Raw genomic sequence first — 20,424 nt, 5'->3', positions numbered from 1 at the left:
GTCTTGGGCCAGTTACTCAACCTCTTTAAGTCTGTTTCCTCATCTGTGAAATGCGGATGGTCATAGTATCTGCTTCACAGTGTTGTTTGAGAAATAAAATAATGACAGTGCCTAAAACATAGTAAGTGCTCGATAAATACTAGTTAATTAAACAAATAGTGTCCATATCTGTATCTCCTGCACCTAGCACACAGTAGGGGCTCCGCAAAGGGGTACAGAGATGAATTTACGCGGTCCTGCGCTCACGTTGCTGACTGCCTCAGGGAAAGAGACAACTATATAGAAATTACAACACAATGCTCTGAGCATTAGGATGCTGGGAAGGTTGGGACTGGCAGGGAAGGAAAGGAGGAGATTTGGAAAACCAGAGAAGGGAGGGAGTCCTTCTGGGAAGAGGTGGAATCAGTTCCTTAGAGGAAATATTTGAGCTGAGTCTTCAAGACGGGGGAGGATAGGTTTTCTATAGTTAACGACCCAGGCACGAATGAGTGCACATCTTGGAATAAAAGTGAGGCTCCAGGTAGACAGGACAGATTTAATGTCCCATACTTCTCACACTCCTTGGATACCTCCACACCCGTGGCGGGGGCCCTGGACAGGGCTTGCTACCCCATGCTGATCTCAGCTTCCGGGGCACTCCGCTTCTCCCCGCCACACACTCAACCTGCCTCCCTGCCCTACGTTGGCCTTTTTTCATGGCACTTATCACTTTCTACAGTTTTGTTATTTATTACATTTACCGTTTATCTTCCTATCCACCTCATTCCACTCCCACTAGAGTTTAAAGTCTTTGTCTTTACTAATATGTCTCAGACATTTAGACTAGTGACTGACACCTAGTAGACACTCAGATATTTGTGAAATGATTGAATGATTCCATAATTACTCATGGGGGAACTTCTGCATACAGATGTTGGTGAGGCTAGAATACTGAATCTCTCTCCCCGTTAGCTACTGAAATGGAAACATGCCCAGGGTACCAGATTGGATATGGCCAAAAGAGTGCATTCTGGAATGGTGGAAAGAGCACAGGGTTTCGAACCACCCTTGAGGTGTGACTCCCTGTTGGACCCAACCAGCAATGCCTGTTGGAGTGGTGGGCACAGACTAGAGATATTCAACTCGTTGAAGATGAATGGAGGGGGAGATGGACCGACAGACAAATCATCTCCTCGTGGCCATTCTCATCCTTCTGGCGTAAGCTCCAATGTTACATCTTAGAGGTCTTCCCTGATCACATCTAGATGGAGGAGTCCTAGTTACGAGACTAATCCAGCTCAGAGAAAGTAACTGGTAAAGAAAAGTGGGGTCTTTAGCGGAGGACCACACGGTTCTTTTCTTTTCACTGACCTAACCATTATTATTGGTAACTTGGTGAAGATACAAAAGATCATATTTCTATACTATAAAACTGGGAGGAAGAATATAGCACAGAATAAAATTCCATAAGGATCTCAAACATGCAAACATATGAATCGACAATTCACACAGGAAGAAGTTGAAAAAGTACTTTTGTAGAGAAAACTAATTTGCCAAACTTCTTTAAAAATTCCAAACGCTGGTGAAGTTGTGCGGAAATGGCACGTGCACGTCCACCTACCTAGAGACGTGGCTTGACCTTTTTGAGAGCAATATAACAAACATAGATATAACAACAACATGGAAAAGACTATAAAAATGTGCTTGCCCTTTAATTAGCTCACTCCTGGGAATTTAAGAAACAAACAACTATAAATGATCATGACGGCATTATCGCTAATAGCAAGAAACTAGAGACAGTAAAATGTACAGTGAGGAGATGAGAAGGTAATCATGACCCAGTGTCAGGAAGGGCATTGAAATGGCAGCTACACAAACCAGGCAGCAGAGGGGGAAATGTTTGCCACATGATGTGAAATGAACAAGGCAGGATCACGGGAGGCTGGCCAACTGCTGTGAACAAAGAGGTACTGCCCTGGACAGACAGGAGGGGCTCCCAGGAGTGAATGTGTTGTTGGGCTTGGTTCTTGGGATTACGGCTCGATTTCTTTTTCGGCTTTGGCTTTCCTCAAATTTTGTTTTGTATTTTAAACACAAATGGAAAAGAAGATCTCAACCAGCTGGAATGTTGGGCCGAAACCAATAAGATGAAATGGAACCGGGATGCATGCAAAATCCGCTATTTTGTTTAAGAAATACATTTAAGAACACACAATTGAGGTGAGGGGGGTTATAAATAGCTGCTGAAGTGAATAAGGGAAAGAAAAAGGGAACAAAAACAACCACATTTACTGCAGCCCGCAACTGGGATAGTGAGGGCTGTAGGTCTGGTACCGCGGGAGGTAAGCGTGGTTACATTAACAACTGCATCACGGACAAGGTGACTGGGGCTAGAAGATTTAGGAACTTGCCCAATTTCCTCTAGTCTAATAAATAATGAAGTCAGGATTTGAATTTGGTGTGAGTTCCTCTGTCATCAAAATCTATGCTCGTTCTCTTGCAACACAGCGAACTAAAGGGATAAGTATTGTGTTAGCCAAAAAAGGGAGCAGGGCAGTATTTGGTGACCATAAGCTCAACGTGAGACAGTTGTATCGCTAAAGATGCTAATTCAAGTTTAGGGCACTCTAATAGAGATATGCCATCCAGGAGCAAGAGATGACAACTGCTCTAGTTAGTACTGGTCAGACCCTTCCTAGAGCAGCGTCCAGTCCCGAACCCTACCTTCTAGCGGCACACCCATAAAACAGCAACCAGGATGGTCAGAGTTCTTAGGATTAGGGAACTAAGAGATGTTGGATGCCTAGGTGCTTTACTCACGTTCTCTTGTATAGCTCTATATGCAATCCTGTGAGATAGGTATTATATTCCCACTTTTAAAATGAGAAAACTAAAGCCAAGAGAGATTGAGAACTTCTTCAAGGTCACATACTAGTAAGTGGCAGTCAAGGTTTGAACACAGGGCTGTCTAAATCCAGAGTCCTCATTCTTCCCTGCACTGCCTCTCCCACGTGAGAGATGGCAGAACAGAATTTGAGCTATTGATTAGTCTGTGAAGAGACATGATTGCCACCTTCAACTCTGCAAAGGGCTATAAGCAGAAGCATTTTGCCTGACTTCAGAGGAGAGAACTTGAGTGACCTCAGAAGTCTCAGGGAAGTAGATTTTTAGCTCAGCAGAAGAACTTCTCAGTGATGACAATAATTGGATGTGCCCTTGGGCAGGAAGGTGACTTCTCCACGCCTGGAGGAGTTCCAGCATGGTCTGGAAAGCATTTGCTTTCAGTGGAGAGGAGATCTGAATGGAGGACCTCGAAGCTCACTTTTGACCCTTTGGTTCCATGAGCCTATGAAGCTGTTTGGCAGAAACTGATTAATCTCTTCAGCAGAAGTGATGAAAAGACCTGTTGGTATGTCTATTTACAGATGTAAAAGTAAAAATATGCCCAAGGTAAACAAACACATTGGTCCAGAGAAAACTATATACAGAAAATGAAATGAATTCTGCTGGAAATGCTTACAGGTTAAGCGTTTATTTTGTGTAAACAAGAAACCAAACTCTGGAGAGATGTGCAGTCTCAGAAGTAATTAAAGAAAATATAATGAGGTAACAATTTTCACCTGTTAGGTTGGCAAAATAATTAAAACACGGTCACGCCCATTATATGTATCAAGAATGATAAAAGTGGTACTCTTTTTGACCCAGGTAAAACGAACCTAAGAAACTGATAGAAAATATAAAGGGGGGAAAAAAAACTGTGCACACAAAAATCTTCATAGATGTTTAATTTATAAACGACCTACAGATTCAAGGAAGGGCAATGGACCGGCTGGGTGGCAGGGTAGGGGCTGAGGTGAGCGAGGGTAGCTGGAATGTCGGGAGTGGACCTAGTCAGAGCGCACAGGGAAAAGCTCATGAGCACTGTGCGCTGTGGGTTGAGCACAGGGTGTCTGGAGGGCCAAAGGCAGGTTTGAAGGCCAAGGTCACACTGTAAGAGGTCAGAGCAGGTCAGAGACAGGATAGGCACACACACAGGTGAGGACCGAGTGGGCGTGGGGAGAGGAGAAGAGAGAGGAAAACCACCTGTAACACTGGCGGCCATTTATCCACTCTCCCTGGGTCACTTTAATTACGTGCCGGACCCAAGCGTGCAGAGAGAGCTTCCGTGAACTGGCAGCCCTGTGGGTTAGCCCCACAGCCGACCAGGTGGTTTACCCAGCTGTAGCCTGATGCCCATTCACTGGGGGGATGTTCGAATTGATGGCTATACATTTCATGGAGCAACAGGGCAATATGTTAAAAAGAAAGGGAAGGATGCAAACCTGATGATATGCTATGACCACAGGTATGTAAAATACACATTTACGCTGTTAAATGAAGGACTAGAAGAGATACATCACAATGCTTGCAGCTGTGCCATTTGGAATATTTCCCTTATTTTTCCAAAAATTTCTATAAAGTGGTTTTCATTTCTTTATAATTCCCAAAATGGTCATAATTTAGAAATGCATCTAAGAAACGCATGGGCACATGACAGTCACTAACAACACACTTTCCTCAGCTAGAAAATAAAAACAAGCCACATCTTTCTGTTTGGTCTGGCCACAGAGAACTTGTGGCCGGGGCTTCGGTAAACAGGGCCCAAACCTCATCATTTGAGGCTCTGCCAATCCAGGATTGACTGTCTTGTCCTCCACAACCCACTGGCCTGTCAGAGGAAGTGAAAGAAAGAATCTAAGTGTAAAAGTGAGGGGAAAATCATTGGCACCTACACTGAAAGTCACCTTCTGCATCATGTCCAACTAAACAGCATCTGGTGAGCATGAAAGAGTAACTCTAAACAAGGTTTATAAGAGGAAATTGAGTCTCAATTTCAAATATTGTCATGCACTTTAGAAGGAGCATGTCTTTCTACTTAGGAAACACTCTTGTCCCTTTGTTAAAACAGGACTTCTAATGCTGTCTACTAGACTGGTGTTATTCAAAACTGGCACTTGTGTTAAAACACATGTTCCCAGCTCTATCCCAGCCCTACTGAATCCAGCACCCTAAACCAAAGCCCAGGAATCTGTATTTTAAGTACCTCAGCACATTCTCAAGACTGGGCAAGTTTGGGAAACTCCCTACTACACAAAATGAACTTCAGTTTTGTGTATGTATTTGAATGTAATAAAACTGTGGATTCTCATAAATGGTACTATTATTCCCCATCCTTTCAAATGGCTTGAATTAGCGACACCAATTTCCATCGATTGATTACTTAAGTTGGGACTCTCCGAAATATGCCCTGAGATTACATGGCTAGATTCTCAGCCCAGACCATAATATTCCACTCAGTTTTCGAGGGAAGAGGTAAAAGGACAGATTTTGCACAGACCTGGATTCTGACCCAGCTCCACTGTGACAACTCTGGGACCTTGGCCAAGAAGTTACTTAACCTTTTCTGAGCTCATTTCCTCATTTGTGTGGGTGTAAGAATGGTGGCCCTGCCCTCACATAACAGTCACAGGGCACCAGGTACACAACAGGTGCTCAAAAAGTCTCAGTCTAACTAGGGTGTAAAAACACCTGCCCCCTCCCCTGCCCCGATTCCCCATCAGAAACACCTCTTATGTCCTTCCTTGTCACATCTACTTTTGATTTCATGCTGCCTTGCAAGCTAAGGACAGCTACCATCTGCATGGCTCCTTGAGACTTACGGAGCTCTTTTCCCAGCTATTACCTGGACTCCTCTCCACAATAACCCTGACTTAGGATCACTGTCTCCACTTTAGAAGAAACGAGCTCCAGAGTGGTCAAGTGACCTCCCCAGAAGCAGTAAAGTCACAATCAGATCCCACAATCTTTCACAACCCGTTCTGGCCCTGATGTATGTGTCATATATTACGCGAAGCACTTTCACGTCATAGCCTTTTTTTTTTTTTTGCGGTACGCGGGCCTCTCACTGTTGTGGCCTCTCCCATTGCAGAGCACAGGCTCCGGACGCGCAGGCTCAGCGGCCACGGCTCACGGGCCCAGCCGCTCCGCGGCATGTGGGATCCTCCCGGACCGGGTCACGAACCCGCGTCCCCTGAATCGGCAGGCGGACTCTCAACCACTGCGCCACCAGGGGAGCCCTGTCAGAGCCTTTTTAAGCAGGTATTTCGATGACTATTTTCCCTTCCAACCTAAAAGCACCTATAAAGCAGGTATCATATCTTATTAGTCTTTGTAGGGAAATGGAGCCTCTGGGTGTTTATCTTTGCCGTGCTTAGGAAGGAAATGGGATGAGTTCAAATCATGTATACTTTTTCCCAGCCTCTCATGCATTCACACTACTCATGCCCAAGCTGCTCCCCTGCCATTAAAACGAACACATCTTAATAAGAATTTACTGAACACTACTAAGTGTCACAAACTTTACTTACCTAATGAACTAACTTTTGTTAAACACTCAGAAAAGTCCTGGCACATATTAAGTATCTGTTATTGTTATTATTATTTAATTATCCACATAGCCTGTGAGGTATGCATAATTTTCCTCATTGTACTGGTAAAGACTCTGGGAAGTTAAGTGATTGGTCCAAGATCACACCACTAGTCTGTGGAGAACTGGGAAAACACCATAAAAGGAAGTTCATACCTATACATCCTTTAGCAAGCATATAATATTTCAGATTACAAAGAATTATTTTATGTACTAAAATAAAATTCCTCAAAGAGGTAGCCACCTCCACTACTCACCCTAGTGACCCTGAGCTTTTGCTTATAGACCACCAGTCATCTAATGGTTTAGTGGATAAACCATTAGAGAAACCAGAGGCCAAAGTTTTCCAACCAATGCCTAAAAGCCAATAACCAGAAATGAAGAAAACAATGACTACCAACATTTATTGAGCACTTATATATAGTGCTCTATAACTTATAGCAACGTCGCAACTCCGCAAAGTAGATATTATCTCCTTTTTAAGGAACAGAAAATTGAAACTCAAGAGGTTACGCTAAGCCCAAAGCAAGCAGTGGAGCCAGGTTTGGAACCCAAACTCCTCAGCCCCAAACCCTTGCCATTTCCAACATACTACGCTGACTTCATAGGCATTACAGAAAGGAAAGTGTTAATCAACAGGACGATCAAATGTGGTCTGCCTGATTGGGCACCAGGCACTTTAGAGACACAGCTACGGAACGAGATAAAAATTATGCAACTTGGAGGATCATTTGAGATGCAAGATAGGATGAACGAACCGACACCAGGTGACGTTGCCCCTGACTTTCTGAAGGTTACCCTGAACCACATCTAACATTACCACCCCCTGACACTCCTTTACAAAGATTGACTCAAATTATCAGGAAAGCTGAATCTCAGATCACCTTGAGTAACAGGTCCTAGATCTGTCCTTTGAGGTAAGAGAAAGTAATCTGCTTCGAGACAGCCCTTCAGACCTGTAGACAGTAATCACATCCCTTATGAATTTTCTCTCCTTCAGCCTGAATGTTCCGCCCCTCAAAGGACACTGGTCACCTCCACTGTACACTTAATATCCATCCTTAAATAAATGAGGCTAATGATTGTCTACAGCAACGAATTAATGAAGCTTTATTATAGAACAAAATAGAGGAACAAAGATAGAAGTCCTTAAATGGTAAAAATATCAGCTCAAATTCTTGGCCAAGTGATAGGTAACTCAGAGACATTTTATCCGCCTCCGAAAAGACAGCGCTTTCACCATCCCCAGAACAACACTGGCGCCAGGATGCTGCCTGAGTCTCAGCAAATCCATCCGCCTTCTTGGAGTGGGAAGTCCAAGTTCAGAACAAGGCGCTGACCTCAGAACCCTACTGGCTCCCCGCCCACACACCACCACGCATGGTGGGGTCTGATCTGGACAACACCGTCACCCGCAAATCACACGCCACACAAGGAAAACGAGAAGGCTTTATGAAAAATCCAAAGTTTATTGCAAATTATATTTTGCTTCCCTTCGTTCTTCATTTTTACAGGATTTATTGATATCCATGATTTTTTCACAGATGTACTTGTTGACTTTGGAGAGTCTCTGTGCAATTTCAGTTTCATCCACAGTTTCTTGTGCTATTCTGTCGTACAAACACTCTAGACAGGGAAAAGAAACAAGAAGGCCAAGGATTAATGGTACATTCGAGTACATATCTTTAAGGGGGAGAAAGGAAAATATGCCTCCTGACATACTTCCAAAGTACCAACTCACATATCTGGCATGGCGGTATTTTAAATTTTTCAACACAAGAGTAGATATACACTGTAAATTTATACTTTAAAGATAATGATACAACACCCATGTGTCCACGTCCCCTGCTTAACAGGACAGCATTGCTGGTCCCGCTGAAGCCCCTAAGTGCCCTTCCCCAGTACCATCCTCACCAGAGGTAATCACTGTCCTCAATGTTTGCTTTTCTTTTCGTGTTTACACATATGCATACATCCTTAAATAACATGTTGCTACTTTTCCCATTTTTAACTATTTACAAGTGTATCCATACTCTGTATACCCATCTGACTTTTCTTTTTTCATTCAACATTCCAGTTTTGAGAGTCACCCATGCTGAAGTGTAGGTATAGCTGCAGGTCATTCACTTTCACTGATGAGTAGTGTTCTACTGTCTGACTAGTCCACAGTCGGCTGACCCACTTGATTGTCCATGGATACTTGGATGGTTTCCCATGTTCTGCAGTTACAGGCACCCTGAGCCGTGTCTCTTGGGGCAAACATGCAGGAAATGCTCAGTCCGGGCCTAGGCTGGAACTGCCCAGCGTTAGGGTGCGTGGCTACTACACTTTACCAGGTGACACCTGGGAAACTGTTTTCCACAATGGCTGTGCCGCCTGGTACCCCTAACAGCAGTGTGTGCAAGGACGGCCTGCCCCATAGCTCCAACAGCACTCCAGGTCAGATTATTAAGGTTCTGACAACCTGGCGGGCGTGAAGTGGTACCTCACTGAGGTGCTTACTAATGAGGCTGAGGATGGCCACTTCTACTGACTCTGCCGTTTGCTGTGATGAAGCAACCAGTGAGCCTCAGACAGGACCTGACTGAAGCTGGACTTTGGCCTACTTCCTAGCATGGGGACCTGAGGCGAATCGCTGCCCTAGATTCCTCACCTCATAAAACAAGGATAACAAACCACACATGATCCTTTGTAAGCTGCCATGAGGGATGTGAAACAAACGTTTCGCAAGCCTTCTTCAAGCTATAAGGAGCACTACCCCTCTCTGAGGCTATTACAGTTATTTTATGTATATGCCACTGTCCGTTCCCAGGGCCTAGCACAGCGCCTGGCACAGGGGCAAGATTCAGTAAGTGTATGTTGAATGAATGAATAAATGAATGAATGCTTTTCTTGGGAAACCTGAGGGGACATCATAATTCTGGACATAAGGGGACTAGGGGTGTAGGTGGGGAATGTACCACTGGGGTATGTAATCGTGGGCAAGATTTTTAACTTTGTTGAACGTGAGCCTTTCCACCTATAAAACAGGAGTGACAACCCGGTCTCGAGGAACTGCCACGCAGGATAAACAAAGTCTCGTGTACCAGGCCAGTGTACAGCAGGCAATGCTGTTAGTGACGCAGAACATCAGCACTGGGGAGGGATCACGGAGACTGCCTTGTGCTACAACCCCTCCACTCACAGGGGACATGGCTGAGGCCTGGAGAGAGAAGGTAAGTACAGGCACGATCCCCTGCGGCCTCCACTCTGAGCCCTTCCTGGGCACGTGGCCAGCCCGCCCACTGTTGCTGTCCAGGCTGCAGGTGCATGTGCTATATGCCTTCTTTCTTTGGGGCACCATCTCCTCCCTGCGGATCAGGGTTTGCACAGAGAAGCCTTTGAAAGCTTTTAGCTGACCTTCACTACTTCCTGGCTGCTTCCAACCTGACTAATCTGCACTTTGTCTTGTGTTGGCTTTTCCACAGGGAATGAGATGAGAAGGTCCTACCTCTGCTGACTCCACCTGCATCTCCCGACCCACTCCAGGCTATCCCACAAATCAGTCTTTGCTCATCTCCTCCCAGATTACAGATTACCCTGGTCTCATGTCTCATCCTTCACCTGCCTAAACCCCACCCATTCTTCCAGATTCAACCTGCTTGGAACCTACCAGGTTGAGTCGGGAGACCCCATTCTGCCTATACCCTCAGTGCTTCCATACTCGCCTGGGTTTTCCCTCTATCAAAGCCCTGATCACAGTCTCATAGAACTGTGACCACGCTGTCTCACCTACAGACCCGAACACGGGGTTCCCTCCCCAGCCCAGGGCCAGGGGGACGCCGACACTTGCAGTGACATTGCTGGAAGCTCAACCAAATGAGGAAGACACCCTATGCAGAGGACTGTTTCCAAGTTGAGGGGTTCGAATCTGGCTCTAACCCTAGTTGCTGTGCCACCTCGAGTGGGAACCTCTCTGGGTCTCAGTCTTACTGTCTGAAAGCAGGATGTCAAATCCAATCATCTAAGAAGATTCTTCCAGCTCTAGGTCTCTAGTTCTCTGAAAGGTAACAGGGTGGGTAAAGAGGCAAAGGAGAGAGAAGGGGGCAGGGCAGTGGGTGTGATGGCCCTGAGAGGCCCCGGCATGAGCTGGAGAGAAGGCAGGAAGAGAAAGGTACAGATGGAGGAAGGTTTTCAGAGGCGCCCACAGAATCCCAATCATTCTCGTTTCCTGAGGGTAAGAGCACTGAGCGGCCCCTGAGGTTGATTAAAAGGCTTTCGTTAGACTCCAGATATTAATCACCTGCAGCTGCCAGGAATGCCTCCCTCTGCAAGGGAGCATTTGAGATTATTGCTTAATTAACAAGGTTTATAACAGCGCTAATGGGTCCTATTAAAAAAGTTATAAAAATTAACCAGAACTCAACGCCGTGGCTCATTTGAAAAGTCAGACACTCTGCAAAAGGTCACTTGAGGGGCTTCCCGGGTGGCGCAGTGGTTGGGAGTCCGCCTGCCGACGCAGGGGACGTGGGTTCGTGCCCCGGTCCGGGAGGATCCCACATGCCGCGGAGCGGCTGGGCCCGTGAGCCATGGCCGCTGGGCCTGCGCGTGCCCCGCAACGGGTGAGGCCACAACAGTGAGAGGCCCGCGTACCACAAAAAAAAAAAAAAAAAAAAAAAGGCTTCCCAGGTGGTGCAGTGGTTGGGAGTCCGCCTGCCGATGCAGGGGACACGGGTTCGTGCCCCGGTCCAGCAAGATCCCACATGCCGCGGAGCAGCTGGGCCCGTCAGCCATTGCCGCTGGGCCTGCGCGTCCGGAGCCTGTGCTCCGTGGCGGGGGAGGCCGCAGCGGTGAGAGGCCCGCGTACCGCAAAAAAAAAAAAAAAAAAAAAGGTCATTTGACCTTAATAAGGTTTAACTGCCATTCTGGAGCTTGTCATTAAAGCGAGACTCTCCTCCAGCCCTCCTGCTTTTGTCTTTCTAAAGCAGTGTCAGCGTTCACCACATCCCTCTGCTACACGGTAAGGAGTGATTTTAAAACCACAGAGAGGAGAAAATCCTCACCAACCCTGTGAGCACCAAGGCTTTTGTCATTTTGATATGGCAAATGCGAGTAAATGTGGTAAAATCATACAAAATAAATACAATCTCAATCCAGCAGACAGCTTGCATGGGAAGAACCAGTCAAATGCAGTCTGGACGAGCTCAAATAATTAGCCTAAAAATGGGGAGTGTATGGTGCGATGGGAGACAGGCTTCAAACCTGCCTGCCTAGTAAAGAAAAAACAAATCAACACTGTATTTTGGTAAGACAAAAAAGCCCTGGAGACAATGGGAAGCCTGAAAGCCCAGTTCAGCCCAGCTCTGATCTAACCCGCTGTATGACCTTGGGCAAGTCGATTTCCTTCTCACTCACCAGCATGGCAAGTAGTTATGGGCTCTAAAGGGTTGCTTGACCCGGCACCTGTGAGGCAAAGATACAGAAAGAAGAGAACAGAGGTAGGCACGGGGTGCTCTGGGACATACAACAGAAGGATCCCCCCACCGTGAGAGGTCAGGGAAGGCTTCCTGAAGGATGGTTCTCCTAAGCACACCTGGGTGTTGAGTAGCAGCTAGACAGAGCAGCACGCGTGTCGGGTGGGCGGTCTGATCTATGTTCCAGGTGCCAGGAACAGCATTTACAAATTCCCTAATGTGAGAGGGGACAAGGCTTGTTGGAATACAGCAGTTCATTATGGTAAGAACTTAGTGAACAAGGGGAATGTTGCTGAAAAGTAAGCTGGAGCTAGAGCCAGGGGCCAGATTATGAAGGCGCTTACCCTTCAATAATGGGCACCAGGGACTGGCTGTGACGGGGTGGTGGTAACAGGATCATATTGGGTTTCTGAAAGATCACTCTGGTTACCAATGGAGAGAGGAGTCTGGCAGCTGCTGGAGTAAGGCAGGGGAGAGGTGATGTGGACTGGACTACGTGAGGCGCGATGGGTATGGAGAGAAGTGGACGGTTTAAAAGGTATTTGGGGCAGAACAGATGGAGAGCGGGCACGTGGAAGAGTCAGGAATGAGGCTTCTCTGGGTCCCTGGCAGGTGGTGTCATTTATCAAGACAGGGAACACAGAGGGGCAGAAGGCTTTGGGGAGAAGGAAGAGGAGAGAGCAGTGAGCGGTGCAGATGTGCCAGTGTCACGTGGACATCCAGGAGGAGGTGACCAGTGGGCACCTGGATGTATGGGTCGGGAACGTGGAAGTGTGAACTGAGGTCAAATATAGATTTGGGAATCAGTCACTGATTCAACAAATATTTATTGAACACTGACTATATGCTGGCCCTGAGCAAGATGCTCATAAATCTGATGTTCTAATGGAGGCGGGAAAAAGACAACCATCAAGCCAATAAACAAGCAAAGAAGAAGCGCTCCGCAGGGACTTGAGGGAGGGTGATGCGGCAGAGAGCAACGGAAGGGCTGCTTCATCAGCCCGGGTGGTCGGGGACGGCCTCTCTGAATGACAAGCAGGCAGGATGTGCAGACCAGAGGAAGGGCACTGCTGGCAGTGGGGACCGGAGGGGGCCGGGAGGAGGCCTCAGTGGTTAGAGCACAGTGGAAACGGGAAGTGTGGTGTGAGATGAGGCCGGGGGAGTCACCAGAGGCCAGATCACCAGGCAGCAGCCAAGACGCCAGGAGTGTGGATTTCAACCCAGGGCCATGAGCACGCCGAGGGCAATGGGGATGGCGGGAGTGAGAGCAGCGGAGGGCAGCGTTGCACAGTGAGAGAGAAGCGGGCTGGAGACAGAGGCGAGGGCAGCGGGAGGGGAGCCCACAGGGGGGATGCGAAGCCACAGGCAGGAGGAGACCTCAGCATGCAGGAGGGTTTCTCAGTAAAGGAGGAGAGATCAGGTCAAACGGCCGGGGAAGAGGTAGAGGCGGAGCCACGGGGAAGCCTGGCAAGGACAGAGTTAAGCAGAGGGCTGGGAGCCGATGCCAGATGGCAGGGGCGTTCCCAGTGCACACGGGCAGTGAATGCAGACAACTCTTTCAGGAAACCTGGATGTGAAAAGGAACGGAGAGACATGGCGGCAGCTGGGTGATGGAAGTGACGTCTAGGGAGTGTTTTGTTTGCTTCTGTAAGAAATGAGTGATCAAAGTATATTTAAATGGTGCCGGGAAGGACCCAGTTGAGCGGGAGAGACAAGGTACTTAGGAAGGCAGGTGGGCTGTGATCCAGTTGGAGAGAACGGCCAGTCCCAAATAAGAGAAGGAAACATGAGGCAGAAGAACTGGGGGATCCAGTGAAGTTTGTAGATAGGGTGGTTCGAAGCTGTGGGATTTCTTTTTCTTTTCTCTGTGAAGGAAGAGACATGGTCATCTTTTGAAAAAGAGACAGCTGTGGACTACCATGTTCTGGAAGAGTAGAGAAGGTTAAAAAGGGCTTAGAAAATGGAGGAGTGGATCAGTGAGGGAAACTTGGAGGGCCTGGCCTATGGGCCTGAAGACAGTGAGCCTGTAATAGCCCCAAGCCACACAGCTGAGGTATTTTCTTCTAGAATGTTCCTTAGTATTGGGGACCAGATTAGCTGCAAATGACATCATCTGAATGGGGTCAAAAGAACATACAAATGTCTACAGGTCCACTGGGCAGCCAGGACAAGGACTGTGAATCCTGCCTTTACACATGGACACACCAAGCATCTACCTGGTACTGGCACTGCGCTGGGCCTGGGGAAACAAAAATAAACATAAGAGAACCAGGGTGAGCTCAAAGTTAAAGCAGAGCAGAGTTGGGGCTCAACCCCAGGCTTTCGATACCTGGTTCCAATTTCTACTCCCCATCACCCTGCACTGGGAGCAGACAGGACGGGGCCTGGAAGCTGCAAAGCACTGAACAATCGTGAGCTCCAATGATGTGACCATCACGAGGTCATGTCGGCTCCATGGGGGCAGCTCACTTGTCAACAAAGAACGGAAACTTCTTCTCACACCTCAAACATAACTATTCCAAGCTACAATCCAAGCAGCCCTCTTAACTGTCGTAAGAGGTGAGTGTTCAGCTGAAGACACCGCGACATGGAAGGAAAGTAGTTCGCAAGAAACAGTGTGAAGAGTCAGTCAGGGGGTCAGCTTGCAGGTCTCAGTGTGGCACTTGTTCAGCCCTCGGCGACTGAGCTCCCACTGTGTGCCAGGACCTGTGCGAGAGGCAAGGAAGACGTGGAGGTGAGTCCGACACGGTCAGACCCGTGCCTGAGGCAGACGCACAGCAGATGATTTTATGCCACGGCGTGACAACGGGAGGGCAGCCGGTCACTGGAAGGCACCTGGGACCTGCTGAGTCACAGCCCAACAAGTGTAACAGAATCAGAGGTCAGCCACCTCTCAGGTAGGCAGGGCTGTGTCCCCAGGAAGGACGCTTTCTCAGGGCGACCTCCCAAACTAGGCTCCACCTTTTCAGACAGTGGGAAGACTAAAGGTTACCTGCGCTCGTCTAAAAATAAGCGTCTGCCTAAATCAGGTCATCATGAATCGGCCAGCAACGGGGGCAGCTGTGCTACGGAACAAGCCGCAGACCAGAGTCAGTGGGGGTGGGCTTAAATCCAGGCTCTGAAACCCTGTAGCTGGACTTCTGGCTGGTCACCTAATCCCTCTGTGTCCTTACACCTCGACCTCCAAAATACACCCTAAATCTGGCCATTTTTCTCTGTTTCCACTGCTGTAACCGTAGTCATGGCACCGTCATGCCTCCCCGAGACCACTGCATCAGCCTAACTGACCTCCCATTCGGTCACTCCCACTGAAGACCTCCATTACCTTTCTCCTGCAGGTGGGGTAAATCCAAGCGGATTACCGTGGCCTTCATGGCCCTAAAAGACCGTCTCTCGCCCACCGGCCTGATCTCAGTGTCCCCTCACTCATGACTCTGCAGCGCCCCGGGGCTGCTTCACCCCTTGAGCATGCAGGCCTTTGAACCCGCTCTTTATCCCGCCTGCTTCACCACCCCTCAGACCTGCACAGGGCTGACCCCTACATCCAGCTCCCAGCTTGAATGCACGGCCTCAGGCAGGTCTTCTCCACCCACCCCAGCCAACACAGCTACTGTATCGCTCGATGAGGCTTCACGGCCTTTCATCAGTACCTGAAATGATCTGATTTGTTCATGGACATCCTTGCTGTCTGCCCCAGAACTTGGCACATGGCCTGTTCAAAATGTACATGCGGACTGAGTCTTACTTTCTTCATCAAAACATGGCAGTTGGACACTTAAGAGACTAGTGGTTAGGAGCACAGCTTCTGAAGCCAGCCCTCCTGGCTCGGGCTCCTGGCTCTACCCCTAAAGCTGTGCGATCTGGGCAAGTTACTTCACATCTCTGTGTCCAGTTTCTGCAACTAAAACAGGGATAATACTGGCAGCCAACAGAAGGAGTGTTATGTGTTATGAAGATTAAATGAGTTAATATATGTAAAAGAATTTTTAACACAGAATCATAGAAAAAACAGAACCTGAAACGTAGTGATCGCTCAGAATAATTAGCAATTACTATATTCTCTCTGCTCCCATGTACTTTCCTGCCTGTCTCCATAATTTGTATTATCTGTACCGTAACTAGCTGTTCTCGTGTTCATCTTCCCCGTGTGACTGTAAGCACCTTGCAGATGGAGACTGTGTCTTATCCCCCTGTGTCCTCCATACCCAGTAGAGAGCCTGGCAAAGAATAAGGGCTTCGTGAATGGATGGAGAGTGGGTGGGAGAGACAGAGGAAAGAAAGAAGGAAGAGGGAAGAGAGGGGAGGAAGGAAGAAAGGAAGGCAGGAGGGAAGGAAAATCAGAGTCCAGGCCAGTGCCCTATCTTTACAAACGACTCCCTGTCTCTCTGCCTTCCCTCCAACCCCTCCCAAACCCCAGAAAAGCAGCTGAATCCAGTGACCCTCAGCTGGTCTTCACCTCACTAAGTGCTCCAGGCACGATGCTAGGACCCCCCAGAACTGGTCCCCTAGCCTCCACCTTCAGGCTGTCTACACAGCAGCACTCCTTTCCCAACCCGACACCTTTGCTCCAGATGCTTCTGCCTCCCGAGTACCTCTCTTTACACATCTGTGTCTCCATGTCTGATGGATCCTTCAAGGCCCAATCCAGTGACCCCCTTCCCAGGAACCCTTCCCTGATTTTCTGGCTAGGGGTTTCCTCCCCTCCTGAGAACCCCCCTCTGTCCCTCTCGCATGCTAGCTCCTTGAACTGTACTTGTGTCCACAGCTCATTTGCCCTGTTAAATGTGAGCTCTTCTGGGACCAGGTCCACATCTGCTCCTGCGTCCCCATGCCCAGCCCGGGGCCTGGCATGGAGAAGCTTCAGTAGGTGTCTGTTGAACTGAAATGTGCCCGACACATTCCTGACAGAGTAAAGGGTGGTGCCTCGGCCACTGCGTTTCCAGTGCGGGACCCACCTCTGACGATGCTTAGTTTGTGAGGCGAGAGGGGTGGCTTAGGGACTGCATCTTTCTTTTTTTTTGTGGCAACTCCTGTGACGCTTCTGTTCTTCAGAACATCTGTTCCCCAAATCATGACTGCCAAGTTCTTCGTGTACTTGGAATCTCCTTGGGTTACTTGTAGCTGGTGCCATTTCTCCTCATCAACCCAAATCCCGCTTCCCAGATGGACCTGAAAGGGATAAGAACACAAGCAAGCACCTGTTTAGTCGGACAGGATGGGAGCTGGAAATTTTTCTTGTCCTTTAAAAGACACTGCTGCACGACTGCAAGGGATCTGTTCCATGAACACTAATTAACTTTCTTTAAGGGAAATAATCATTTACTGAATACCTGTAACGTGCCAGGCCTTCTCTACGGCTTTATATCCACTACCTCAAAATCTTCGCAGCAACCCTGGAAGGAAGGCGTTGGGACACTATTTTCATTTCAGGTGGAAAAACCAGGTTGAGAAAGGTACAGCTGAAAGTCACTCAACTCTGAACTTGCAGAGTGGATTTATTTCATCTGGGTGGGGCCTCGTTGTCAGGATGGTTTAAAGCTTCCTAGGTAATTCCTAGGTGTGACAACCACAGCAGGTGGAGTGAGGAGGGAAACCGTCCAGGCTCTGCCACTAACGGAGTGTGTCTGTGCAAGTCCTTTCTGTCTCTGGCTTCAGTTTCCCGTGAACTGAACTGGGAGAGTTGGAGTTCAGCTAAATTCCTTCTGGCTGAGAACACCTATGATTTTAACAAATTAAGCACAACCACTGTGTCTCTGGTCTGATCTGACGGCACACAGAACAAAACACAATCTTATGCTCTTTGTAAGGGAAGCACTCAGAAAGTTTCAGTGCAGAGTCATTAAATGCAAAAGTCCCAGAATGATCTGGCGATGAGGTTTGAGATTTTTTTTCCCCCCTTTCTGGCTCTTTTAACAACTTGAAGACCATTTGCTAACATTAATCATTAAAAAAAATGAAATTTTGACTTTGACATTGCTATTTATGTTGTGTTTCTGCTGAGTCTATGGAGGGTGGAAATGGCCTCTGTGGGGATGGAGGAGAGGAAGCCACTGATGAGATAAACTTTCTGAGGGGAATGGAAAGTCCCTGCCAAGGTCCCTGTCTTCAGAAAGACTGTAGGTCATTGACCTCGTATGGTCGGGAGGCATCTCAGGACAGTCTAGTCTGAGAGACGGCACGCACACCCAGACTGATGGCAGACCAGCAGGACCCATGTTTGGAGATCTTTCTACCGAAGGTTGGCCTGGAAAGCAAGGTGGGCACGCACAGACGGGCAGACAGGTCAGCCAGCGACACTAACACAGCCCACCCACCAATGTCAGCAAGTAACCAATCTACCTGCCTTATCTAACTTCACTTCCTTTAGCTCAAAAGATCATTCAGACCTCTGCAGGCACGATATCAGATAACCAGATCCACCTGGCCTTCCTGTGCTGCAAACTCTGGTGCTATAAATCTGTTCATACGACTCAGGAAGATAAGTAACCCTGGAGTGAGATGTGCTGCCTGGGGCTGGCTGGGCAACACAGACCCAAGGTCAAGTCTGGCCTTTTCTCTGCAATCTGAACTGCAGGTGGGCAGTCTGTGTGCCAGATCAGGCCTACTGGGGACAAGTTCCCTGCTGCTCCCTGCTGGACCCCAAGTCACCTCCCTGGAGGACTCTCTGGGGCTACCCACGCAAGCTTCCTGAGATAGGGGAAAACAAGGGGTGTGAGTTACGTTAAATGCAGAATCAGAAAGCCTTGGAGATGGAGGACAACTTCAGTTTTCCAAAGATCTCTGCTCTTTTCTAACCTGAGCCTTGCTTTCCTACAACCGTTTAATTTACTGTTCTTAAAAGAGAAATGGCAGTTATCTTAGCCAATGTTCTACAAGAGACAGGGGACACTAATATTTTTTGCGTACCTATAGTGAACTAGGTATTGTACTCTCAGTTTAGTTAATCCTCATCATGACCTTAAGAGATGGAAATAGGTAGAAATAATTATTCCTACTTTACAGACAGGAACAGAGATTCAGAAGGACTCATTAGTTTTCCTAAGACATACTATCAGTACATTCTGGAATCAAATCCTATGACCCTGCAGCCCACGCTCTCCCGGCCTTCCTGCTGCCACCAGTGTCACGGTGGTGCTAATGGGGGTGGAAACAAAGCAGATCAGTATTCAGATGGCTTTCCTCTTGAGCCTTCCTCTGTACCTGCCCGGCCACTGCCCTGGCCAGCACCCACTGCAGTTCACACTGCAGTCAGGGAACCTGGAGAAAAGCCACGGGCTGGCCTTCCTGCCTCCAGTCCCTGCCCGCTCCAACCCACGCTGTAAACACTGCCAGATTCATTCCCTAAAACATAGCTTTCCTTCTCTGACTAGATGACTTCTGCAGCCTTTCAACTCTGTGTTTTTATGTTAACCCTCTGGAATCCTGAATGGCTCCCTGTTTCCTGTCACCTCAAATCCAACCTCCTCAGGCGGCATTAAAGGTCCTCTAGAATCATGTTTCCATTCAACCTGCTAATCGTACTATGTCCATCACTCAATGATGTCCCCAAACTCACTCATTTCCTCCTACTTCCAGTATGTGGTAGGTAACAGAAAGAGGATGGGCTCTGGAGTCTCCAGCCCTGTGTGAATCCTGGCCCTTCCACCTACTACCTGGGTGTCTTGGGCTAGTCACTTTACCTCTCTGAACCGTACTTTTCTCAGCTGTACCAGAGGCAGATCACCACCTAATTCATAGAGCTGTTTTGAGGATTCAGTGAGATAACATGAGTCAAACGTCAGAAGGACAGCAGACAACCAGAAACTGTTACTTCCTTTGCCTTCTTTCCCCCACCCACGTCTCTGCTCATGCCTCTCCCCCACCCAGGGATGAGTGCCTTCCCTTATGCCTTCTTAAGCCTGCTAATCTTTCAAGCCCCGGTCCCCAATGCAGGAAAACCTCCTTCACTTCTCCAGGGCTAAGCTCTGTCCCTTCTGAATTTCTAGCCTACTGAGAGGCTTCACTACCTGATTCAGCCCTTCACTACCTGATTCAGCCCCGCATCTCTGTGGGGAGAGGTCGAGGCTTTGCCTCCTTTGCCTCCTACAAAGTGATCAGGGCTAGTCTGAACACAAGGCAGTAAGAAACTGATGCGCATATTTAATATGTCTTAGTGTCACTGGCTTTCAGTTCTGATGAGCTACTGTTCCTTGGAGAAGAAAATATTTTCTGACATGCATTCGAATACAAGGCCAATTTTACAGCACAGAAAGAAGTGGCCCTGGGTGAGACCAATCACAGGTATAGGCTGGGGCATTTGGGACAAGGGCTCCTGAGGTCAACAAAGCTCCGGGTCATGCCCCCTTTTCAGGGGTGCAGAACAGACTGGAAAGAGCACTGACCTGGAAGCCAGGTGATCTGGCTTCTAGTTCCTGCCTGCCTGCCTCTGATCTGTTGTATAACTATAGACGAGCCCCTTCTCTGGATGTATTTCCCCATCTATCCCATGTATAAATTAGACTATTTAAACTTTAATGGTCTTTGCAG

At 48.0% G+C, this 20,424-nt stretch overlaps 2 protein-coding genes across 6 annotated transcripts in view; both read right to left on the bottom strand.

Annotated features, from left to right (window-relative positions):
* Positions 1-20,424, bottom strand: part of AGBL4 (AGBL carboxypeptidase 4) — a 1,267,959-nt gene that overhangs the window by 197,084 nt on the left and 1,050,451 nt on the right. The window lies entirely within an intron of this gene.
* The window catches only part of BEND5 (BEN domain containing 5), a 47,696-nt gene continuing 35,166 nt past the window's right edge, over positions 7,895-20,424 (bottom strand). For 4 of the 5 annotated variants that reach the window (XM_004317958.4, XM_019937840.2, XM_019937841.3 and 1 more), the window contains 2 exons: positions 16,854-17,067; positions 7,895-8,071 (listed from right to left, as the gene is read on the bottom strand). In XM_004317958.4, coding sequence (XP_004318006.2) covers positions 7,914-8,071; positions 16,854-17,067 — 372 coding nt within the window. In that variant the 3' untranslated portion in view covers positions 7,895-7,913. The other variant, XM_073789971.1, reaches the window with a different exon arrangement.

Source organism: Tursiops truncatus, chromosome 1, assembly GCF_011762595.2.
Source record: "Tursiops truncatus isolate mTurTru1 chromosome 1, mTurTru1.mat.Y, whole genome shotgun sequence".
NCBI classification, from domain to species: Eukaryota; Metazoa; Chordata; class Mammalia; order Artiodactyla; family Delphinidae; genus Tursiops; species Tursiops truncatus.
Note: the sequence above shows the minus strand (reverse complement) of the source record. Positions and strands in the feature narration are given on the sequence as shown.